This window comes from Zeus faber, assembly GCF_960531495.2.
Source record: "Zeus faber genome assembly, chromosome: 12".
Lineage (NCBI taxonomy): Eukaryota > Metazoa > Chordata > Actinopteri > Zeiformes > Zeidae > Zeus > Zeus faber.
In genome coordinates, this window is record NC_137196.1 from 29,289,147 (window position 1) to 29,300,396 (window position 11,250).

Genomic DNA, 11,250 nt, shown 5'->3' on the forward strand with positions numbered 1-11,250 from the left:
AGAAAAGGAAATGCCAAGCCCATAATCAATGAGGGCAACGGGGGCTGATGAAGAGGAAAAATAATGCCATGGTGATTTGGTTACCAGCTGCAGCGGCTACAGTGTTTTCTCCCACCCCCTCGGGGCGCTTCCAGATCAAATTCCTTGAGCTCACTTCTTTATTTTTGACGATCTGGGTGAGTCTACCCGTACCAAAATGAATCAAATATGGGGTGGCAGCGCGGGATACAGCGATTAACCGATTTCACAAGTAACCGCGCTTAAAAACGCCACGGTTTTGAAACCGTAGAGGTTCAGCTACAACAAGTGTTTCTGTCCTCACTCTCAAAAAAGGGACATTATGGTACATTATTTTTCTCTGAACAACAGTTGCACAGTGAGGAAAACTAAACATAAAACAACCTGCAGACGAAACGAAAACCAAGCTACACCAGTAGTGCACAAGCTTAAAATGCCGTGTGGCATAAGAGCGACATTTGTGTCTGAGGGGGGCCACATACATCCATGGGGGCTACGCTACATTAGCTAAACAATGTCCGAAGGACCAAGCATTGAAGCTTTGTATCCACGAAAACAAAACAAAAAATTCCTCAAGTCGTCAGTGTGGGAGCATTTTGGGTACACAGAGTGACCAGGGGGTTGTTCAAGACGACGGATAGCCAATCTGCAAAAGCTGTTGAAAAAAGTTGCGGCTAAAGGGTCCAACACTTCAAATTTACTGCAACAATATTGAGATAACCATCGTGCTTTCAACACCAAAGTAAAGGTAATGCACTAAGCAATAACTGAGTTGAAAAAATGGTAACTTGGGTGGAAAGTTATTAAACAGAACATTAAGATTCAATTGATCAAAAGGATTCTCAAAGTTTATTCGTCACATACATACATTTGTCACCTACAGCATGCAGAGAAGTGCTTTTTTGGCAAACTCCAGAGATTGCTATATGCAGGGCATATAGTACAAATAGGGGGGGAAAAAAACAAAACAAAAAAAACAAAAAAACATATATATATATATAAATAAAAAATTACTTTTTTATTTTAAGGAATAAAATGTAATAAGCATTTAGAAAATAAATATACCAGACCAACAGAAATAGTAGCTGAGAAGAATAATAATAATAAATATCGCTGCAGGCAGCAACGGGGTCCAGTATATTTGTTTTAGGTCGGTATTAGATTTTTGGTTGGTTTCTGTGAAATGCATCACAAGTTACAAACATCATGGACTTGTGTCTGGACCAATCAACATGGACTTACGTCTGCATGTTTCTTCTGGCGTTCAGTTTAAATATGGTCATTCCTGGGTGTCGCAGTAATTTTGATGGTGAATTTTTTTCTGAACTCCACTTTAAATAGGTAGACAGAAGACAGGGTTTGTAAACACCAGTTTATTGTAGAGAGTTGGTCTCTACAATAGAGCTCCTCTCCTGAGTGTGTGTAGGGATGGGGGTTTTACCTGTTGCTCATTAGACCAACCAACCGGTATACAGCCACTCTGACCCAATCACCCAGACCCAGGTCAAGTGTGGCTATTCAAACCAGACCATCCCCACATACCCCCGACACCAAACTGAGGCCAGGGAGAATAGTGCGGAGTCAGTCAAGCAGGACCAGCTGAAGATTTGGTCGGTTATTCACTAATTTCTGCTTCATATGTGGATCGATTTGAATGAAATCAAAACCACAAGATGCTTGTGACAAATACTGGTTCAAACAACACCTCAACCGTGTTCGTAGCTTATGTCCTTGTTGTGATTCAGAAATTTTTAGCTGGGTTCGATATATTTTGGCGTTGAATGCATTAGACCATGTCTGTGATTTCAGTCATATTTGGTTGGTTTTTGAGTAATTTCTGCTGCCTGTGTGGATCGATTTGGATGAAACTTCAAAGACTAGGTGTTTGTGACATACCAGCTCAAACAAGATGTAACCATGTTCGTAGCTTCTTCCGTTCTTCTGTATCAAATAGTTTTACATTTTAAAATTCAAAGAATTGCTCCCGAACAACAGCAATAGGGAGCAAGTCCTGTGGGCTGGACCCCTAACTATTAAAGAATATAAAATGTGTACGTGTAAGTATTGAGGTAAGTCCCAGTTTGTTGACAGAGTTCAGTGCCCTTATGGCTTGAGGAAAGAATGCCTTTCTGAGTCTCTGTTTTGGTCTTGTGGCTGCAGAGGTGTCTGTCTGACAACAGCCACTGGAACAGTTCATGGTTGGGGTGGTGGGGTTCCTTAATAATACTTTTAGCCCTGGTCCTGCAACGCCTGGTGTATAATTCCTGTAGGGGGCTGAGTGTCATCCCAGGGGTATGCTCAGCCAAACGTTTCTCTCTACAGGGCTTTGTAGTCCTGGGTGAAACAGTTCCAATACAGGCGGTGATGCATCCCGACAGGATGCTCTTGATGGCACCAGATTAGAAGGTTTTCTGGATCTGTGGCTAGACTCTGAACTTCCTCAGTTGTCTAATGTGATAAAGGCACTTCCTCGCCTTTTTCCACCAGAGTGTCCTGTCCGTATGTAATGTCTTGTCAGGTCCTCAGTCTCGTGCACACCGAGGTACCTGAAGCTGCTCACCCTCTCAACTGGTTCCCTGTTGATGGTGGGGGAGGGGTGTATCCTCTGCTGTGTCCTCCTGAAGTCCACGACCAGCTTCTTGGTTTTGCTGACGTTCAGGTAGAGGCTGTTAGCCTGGCCTGGTCCTCCAGCTCTCCCAGGTAGGCCTTCTCATCGTTGTTGGCGATCAGGCCCACCACAACTGTGTCATGAGCAAACTTGATGGTGTTGGAGCATCTCTTGGCCACACAATCATTTGTATATTGTACTGCAGAGGACTTAAGATGCAGCCTTTGGGGGCTCCTGTGTTGAAGGTGTGGGGGTTGAGGCGTGGCAGCCCACCCTCACCACCTGGGGTCTACCGGCCAGGGAGTCAAGGACCCAGCTGCACAGGGAGGTGGACAATCCAAGTTCCCTGGGCTTGATGACAAATCTGGGGGGCAACACTGTTGTCCAGTTTGTTCTCCAAAAAAATTGGACATTGGCAAGCAGGACACTGGGTAGAGATGGGCGATGTGCCTGAGCTGTCAGTCTGTTCCGGACTTCAGCCCGCATCCCCCTATGCTTTCTCTTCTTCCTGTGGGGCGCTGCGTCTCCATTGTTGTCCTGGTGCGGGCCTCGCAGTATCTCCTCCGGCCACAAAGAGGTGGAAACTGGTGAGTAATTCTGAATCCAATGTCCATAACTGTACTGCAGTCCTATGTCCAGAGTGCAGATTCACTTTGTGTAGAACAAATAACAAAAACAAACAAAAAATAAATAAAAGCACAGTCTCAGTGGAGCGGACACAGCGGTGTCATCTTGGAATCTTTGAAGTTGGTAGGGAATTAAATTTAAAAGTGTCACAAACAACAAAATAGTGGTGAGACCTGTTAAGCTGTCGCAGTCCATGATGTTTGACGTGCCCTCGCAAGCTCACTTTGTAAACTGAGTTTAAGCCTCCGGTATTAGCGAAAACTAGACTCACAAATCAGAAGCAATAAACCATGTCTTGGTAGCTCATCGTAAAACACGTCATGAGAACCGGGCGTAACATAGCTCCAAAGTCAGCGATCTTTTTTGACAAAAGTAAATGGGCATGACTATTTCCAAACGGGTCCTTTGACCCCTCACGTCAAGATATCTGAATGAAACTGGACCCATTAGAACCGGAAGAGTCCGACATTCACAGCCATGACTGACATATGTCAGCTACATAGGGTCTGTTAGATTCAGGGTCCTAAACAGACAGTTGTCTGCATGCAGTTAAAATGTTATTTTGGTCTTTTTTTTTTTCCTTTTCCCTATTTCTGCACATTTTAATAATGTCTACTTTATTAATCCCTGTTGGGAAATTGGTTGTCTACACTTACCCAACCGAGTGTCTGATATATCTAGAAGCAGTGGGCTGCCACCCTCTTAGCAGCGCCGGTGGAGAAGTTGGGGCTATAAGTGTCTTGCTCAAGGACACCTCAGCATGCTACCAGGCTGAGATCGAACCGGCAATCTCTTGATCACGAAGACAACCTGCTCTACCACCTGAGCAAAATTAAAATGAATGTTTATTCCCTTTTAATTGGTAGAAAAACTGGACAGTGTCAAGCTGCATCTCCAATCATTCCTTAGGTCTCGGCTTCTTGATGGTGTAAGGCACCCCGCTTTCCCCCAAGAAAGGGACTCATCATTAGGAACTTGTTGACTTCCAGCACTATACCATGGGATCTACCGAATTGTATTTCAATGATTAATAACACCTGCATAAGAGATGTTCTCAATTTGTGTTTCATTTTTACTAAAACTGCAAACAAACAATCAAAAAACAACAGAGAGTGTTTCCTCAGGGCACATGTAAAATTCGACTAATTATTTAAAATAGATAATTAAAAATTAATAAAGAAATTTGGCATGGACACTTGATGATAATAACACTTCAGCTTATTACCAACATTGGTAATATTTACCCCTCGGGGATCAATAAAGTTAATCTTCATTTTATATTAATAACAAATAATTATTACCGTGTGAGTGAGGCACGAAAGTCTGGTTAGTTCCGGTCAAATTTCATCGGGTTTTCCCTAATTTCTGCTCCGTATGCAGACTGATTTGGAAGAAACTTGAAACTCGAGATGCCTGCGGATCCCGGCCGAGCCAACCCCATTCCCGTAAGAGTGCATGCAGACATCGAGCTGACCCACTAGCTGCAGGAAAGGTAGTCTCACACAACCGCTCATGCCTCAAGCCAGAGAAGGTGAACATGCTCGTGCCTTCTTGGCACTGAAACTCGACAAACTCAACTGAAAATGAAACAGGCCAGACATTTCCTATTGTCTGTTTGTTTGCATGTATGTTAGTTTAACAGGGACATAAACGGGGACCATCCGAGAAAAGCGCATTCAGCCTTATCTCTTCAGGCAATCCTGATCTCTTTTTTGATTTTTTACATTTAACACTCCCATACCTGTTTAATTTTATTTCACTTTATTCAACCGCAGTCGGAAAGACGCCCTGGAGAGGCAATGCCGGTCTGTTTTACATAGCCTACTTTGTTTAGCACTGTAAAAATAAACATTTTATTGAACCCAAAACATTTGGAAATGTTTAATCTTTGTTTCTCTTTAAGGGAATAAGTGTTGTTAATCATACTGATGCTGCCTTTTCTGTCTCGTCAGCGGTCAAGACTGAGCACTGAAAATGTGAACATGCTCACATTTCTGCACTTTAATATGAACTGAGAGGACTGTAAATAATTGTGCAATTTGTGAAAAGGGCCCTGATGCAGACAGAGGTCCTGCAACCTATGACTCCTTTTGTTTTGTTCTGAATGGAAATAATTAGCTAATGTGCTTATAGCTTATATTTAATTCCAAAGAGACAGACTTTGTTTCCTTTTATTTATTTTCACTGTTACGGTATTATGTATATTTCAAAAGGCAGCAACTGTTGAAGTCAAAAGCCAACTAGAGCATTTTATCCACCAAATTTTACAAGTTCTCTACATTGGTCCAAAGGAAATGTAGAAAAAATTCAAACTGAAAATACAACTGTGATTGCACTCTTTACAAAGAACGTCCTCTGTAGTTTTACCTCGTTTCTATAGAAAAACCTTGCGTAGCTGCGCGCAGATGAAAAAAAATTGACCTCCCGCGCAAAAATAGAAAACACCCGCTTGGCTCGGAGCGGACCCCCGCAGCTGATGTGGCCAGTGGAGCCGCAGCGGTGGGGGTGCAACAGTTCACCAAACTCACGGTTCGGATCACGGTTTTTAGTCACGGATTGGATCATTTTTCGGATCATAAATAAAAAAAAAAAAAAAAAAAAAGGGGGGGGGGGGAGAAATATATACACTACTCAGAAAAAGTTAGGGATATTTGGCTTTCGGGTGAAATTTCAGGATGAACCTAAAATGCACTATAATCTTTACAGGTGAACTTCATTTGACCTTCTCTAAACCTTTGAATGCACATGTCCACCTGTTCAATGTTTCAGTACTTTTTGCACAACTTGCTGTTCTCTAACAAGGAGCTGAACGGTGAAATTCACAACAGGTGTTTGAGCCATGAATCCACCAATAAATGTCCTAGTTCAATGAGAATTGGTATTTAAACAGTCCTCTTCATCATGCTGTTCACATTTTGACATCATGAGACCAAGACGACACCTAACAACTGATCAACAGCACCTCACCTTGCGAGGCTTCAAACAGGATGTTGTCAGAGGGACGTGGCCACTGAGCTTAGAGTGTCACAGAGTGTCATCAGCAGGTTGCAACAGATATACAGAGACTGGAAGATGAGCGCTTCATTGTGCCCTGCGCAACCGCATGATGATGCCACTCAACTCCAGGCACATTTAAGGGAGGTGAGAGGCACCAAGTGTCACGTCGGACCATTAGAAACCATTTCCATCAGCATGGTCTGTGTGCTAGACGACCTGCAAGGGTACCTGACCACACCACCATCCACAGCCATCATGGTCTTGCACGGGCCAGGGAGCATTTACGCTGAACGAGGGACCAGTGGCCTCAGTGCTGTTCTCTGATGAAAGTCGATTCACGTTGAGCAGAAATGATGGAGACGTCAAGGAGAGAGCTATGCATCAGCCACTGGTGTCACCAGACGAGCCTTTGGTGGTGGTGGTGTTACAGTGTGGGCAGGTGTGTCTAGTCAATACAGAACTGCCCTACACTTTGTGAATGGTACAGTGACAAGCCCATACTACCTGAATAACATCATTCATCCAGTCATTGTGCCCCTGCATGAACAACACAGGCCTCATTTCATCTTCATGGACAACAATGCTCCAGCTCATGGAGGTGGCATCATTAGGGAACGGCTGGTGGAGACTGGGGCACCTCAAATGGAGTGGCCTGCACTTTCTCCAGACCTGAATCCCATAGAAAACCTATGGGATCAGCTGAGTGGCCGTGGAGAGGCTCGTAACTCTGTGCCCCGGAACCTCAATGACCTGAGGGCCCCCTTCAAGAAGAGTGGGGGGCCAGGCCTCAGCAGACTATAAGTCGACTTGTGAACAGCATGAGACGTTGTTGTCAAGCTGTAATTGATGCTCAAGGGCACATGATAAGTTGAGACATTGACATTTGTTGTGGTATACCCACTGCTGTTGTTGGCTTTTGTTTCAATAAATTGTTTGAGATGAAGAAATCACCATTGCATGCTTCTACTTAAAATGCTCTACTTTCATCATATCATATCACTGAAGCATGAACTTTTTACATTTTCCCTAAATTTCACCCCGAAAGCCAAATATCACTAACATTTTGTGAGTAGTGTATCTTTGCTTTCCATTTATTCTGTACAACACTGAAAGAAGGGAACTTTGGCCCATGCTCTTAAATGAAAACAAAATTCAAGATGCCCAATGTTTGAATTAAATCTAAAAATGTATATTACATTCTCTAATCAATTGTTAAATTAAAGTGCAATATGAGGCAGGCATCATACCATCTTCCTTTAAACATGGTCGTCAATGAAAAAATATGATTAGATCCACCCCTAGTTAATTAATTTAATACCAGTAAGTAACCAGTATCATGGTCAATTTCTCACATTTATAACAAACCACATTTCATGAACATCGGTTCAGAATTAAGAGAGACAGTCGATTTTGTAGAGAAGTCTGCATTTCTCAATACACATCCTGTTTGTTAACTAGTGAATCCCGACCGCTCGGGTGTCCTTACGGATTAAACAGGAAGCAGCACTTACAGCACACCACTCCACGCCCTAAGGGGGCGTACTGAACGGTTCCATAATATACAGTGTATGGTTGCATTCCTAATACACAATATGTATGTGTAATTAATAATTAGTTAGAAACTTAGAAATGAATTTTAATAAATATAATTGTTTAGCCTCCTTGCTGGTTGTTCCGACACCACCAGCCGCGAATTAACAGGCGTCTCGCTTCATGCGTGTGCGCCGCACACCGCTCGTAAATTAAATTCATATTTTGTATTTATCTGAAATGGAGCACAGTGTTAATAATTTAAGTTATATCGTTCTTTCTCAGCCCTGGAACACAAACCATTTTCTGATGCCCCAAAAATCGACATTTAAACAATTCAATTAAAATGATAAACGTGCTTCGACCTGTCAACTAATGGCTTTAACTGACGACTACTAGTCGGACTTAGAAAATCTCTAGTTGGGGGCAGCTCCAGTATTATTTGGTTAATATTATGTATTATTTGTAAAGGCAGCAACTGTTAAAAACAAAAGCTGACAAAGAAAGGTTTTGGGTAAAAAAAATACAATTAAATCTCTAATTAAATAATTCTCATGTGATTTTTATACAGCTGTAGTGTTGCAAAACAAACAGATGCATGATATCTTCTATCTATTCCATTTTATTTCAATTTATTTTTATTGTATTTTATTCTTTATATTTTTATCTTATTCTATAAGTATTCCACTTACTGTATTACGTTTTAGGAGTCAGTTAGTCGGTCTATTAGAAAGGAATTTTCTACTTTTTATTTTATTTTTTATTTTTCCTAGGACATATTGTGTGCTATCACCTGGTGCGTTGCATTACATTTCACTGCATATATGTATGGAAGTATGTATATGTATGTGACAAATAAAAATCTTGAATCTTGAATCTTGAATAATGGTGAAACCGTGACTTCCCCTCAGGCTACAATCGCAAATCTATAATTGTTGCATGCCTTGCGGTGGCTGGAACGGTTGGTCGATAACATCTGAAAGTATGGACCAGATATCCATCAAATACCATGATAAAGTATCTGTAATTATTTGAGCAGATTGGGATCCTTTTGTAAAATCTTCAGATTCCACAGATTTCCATCCAAATTTAAGGGCAATTTTAAACCAACGTTCGTAATGTTGCAATGATATAAAATGTGAGTTATTCCATCCGTTGAGATAAGGAAAATCAATTAATTGTCCACCCAGATTTTTATGTTCCAATCTTCAATGTCAATAAATGGGTCTTCTTCAACAGATAGACATGTAATATTACAAGTTTTTTTTAACCAAAAAATAATTAAATTGTTAATCACAATTATTTGAATAAGAATTAATCTGCAACTCACTGACCTCATCGCCGCCTAACCGTAACCCTTACCCATGTCCCCAATGGAGATAAAAAGATTTTACGTCAATCATTATGTTCCAATGTGCCCCCAATTACCGTCTCATGTGCACACTGTTGAGTTGGAGTAACAGACCGGAGATCAGTTTTGGAGAACATTTAAAATTCTGGACTGGGAATCTGTGCAGTAAAAAGTGATGTTTGTTGTTCATCCCTGTTTGGATGTCCTGTGGTACCTGAGATTGTCCAACAGTAGATGCACACTGCTTGTTAGGGGTCTGGGGGTGGGTGGGTGTGTGTGTGTGTGTGTGTGTGTGTGGTGCCTACCAAATGAGAGTTCTCTTTTGACTCTTGTACTTGCTGCCCCTGTGGTTCAGCTACAACTTTCGTGTCCTGGTCAGAAGTCATGAGCCGTCTGCTTCTTGGCTCCTCAGGGAGAAGACTCTGTCACCAAGGAAGCTGCAACAGAGGGAAGACTGATTAAAAATAATCCAATACAACTCTAAGCCAATAGAGATTGAATGTTACTTTTTGAACCAATGTTTAATGGCAGGCGTTAATACGGGCAATATGTATGATATGAATTTTTCTGTAAAACAAAATTACTTTGATACGATTCAGTACTACCGTTTTAATTTCTAAATAAATTTGAAAATTGTAATATTCATACTTTGTTTGGAAGCAATGCAACCATTTTCCCTTTGCTTTAACGCTATACTATAATTAAAATTATATATTAATATATAATCGTACATTAGGCCATCTCATCAAAATCAGACTGAATCGATATCGAATCAAATCATGACCTTTTGGATACAAAATCCCAATACCCATTTCTAATCTGAACATCTGGTCTGTTTCACTTCGGTATTCCAGAGACAACCTGTGGTTACTAGAAAGCATTGTCACACTGGCGCTCTGCTCTACCTACACTGAATAACCTCAATAACGTTATGGGGCCTGAAGCCCCCAGTGTGACATCACAGCTGGCATCGACACTCAGCTCTGCGGAGAGGGGGGTGGGGTGGAAGTAATGTTTACGCTGGGGATGCGCAGACACTGTGCTCATGTAAGCGTAAAAACACAAATACTGAAACCCAACGGCAACATAATGTGCCGGAGATGCATTTACTTCCTCCTTAAAGGAAGGTAAACACACAAGAGCTCAACAGTTAAACTATTTTACTGAAACTCAATTGAAGATGAAAACGTGAAAAACAGTCACATGTTTTATCTGATTTTGTTCAAACAGAGCAGTGGACAAATCAATTTCCTGAGAAAAAATACACATGGCATTATGTTCTTTATTCGTACAGGTACTCAATATCAAGACAAGGTCCTGGGGGGGCATGTGCCTGTTGAATACAGGGTATTAAGGTTGAAATATTAGTTATTTTCAGGGCTGTACCCAACTCAACTTGTCAGTTGAATTCAGCTGTAATGTGGATATTGGACTACAGGCAAGGTAGGCGGCCGGCTAGGGCGGCATCCCGGGGGGGGCTGTGGAGCGATTGGGGACGCATTTTGCATACCTGTCTCCCTCTCCGACGGTACCGACAATGCGCGCGCCAGTGACAGGGTGACTGCGATCGGCGCACCAGAACAGTCTGTTTTTATTTTAGATGTAGGTTATTTTACGTCTGCTTATGGAAGGAAGCCATGCGTAACGGGGACACTTCTCCAGGAATCCAGAACGACTGCTCCACTTGAAGAATATCAGTTGACTGACGGGTTTCCGACTGATGACTTTTTCAGGGGGCAGCCCTCGTTATTTTATACGACAGCCAATAACATGAGTCATCATGACAATGCGTTTTTCCTAAGAGGTTAATTCTGTGCTCTCCAGCTCTGACATTCTGGAAAGTCTGGAAACAGCGTTTCCCAACATAATTCTGCAACCCGCCAGCAGAGAGCCACTGTGAGACTGACTTCCTGTATGGAAGTCACTTATCACTTTATTTTCTCTCTGGGGCCCTTTTATGTCCAATATAAGCTTTTCATTGAACATCAGCAACATTCACTGTTAAAATTTTGGAAAAAACAAAGCAGATAATCAAACGGGGGTGTTATTATTCAGGGCATTGTTCCAGAGTGCACGGTTAGAACCAACTGTTGCCAGTCAACGTCTCCTGTGACAATTT

The 11,250-nt window shown here is 41.9% G+C and overlaps 1 protein-coding gene across 1 annotated transcript in view; it reads right to left on the bottom strand.

Moving 5' to 3' along the window:
- larp4b (La ribonucleoprotein 4B) overlaps positions 1–9,517 on the bottom strand; it is a gene marked incomplete at both ends in the record, with an annotated part of 42,709 nt that extends 33,192 nt beyond the window's left edge. Inside the window, one exon of the mRNA XM_080010517.1 lies at positions 9,437–9,517. Coding sequence (XP_079866643.1) covers positions 9,437–9,517 — 81 coding nt within the window. The remainder of the gene's footprint in view (positions 1–9,436) is intronic.
- Positions 9,518–11,250: the final 1,733 nt, after the last annotated feature.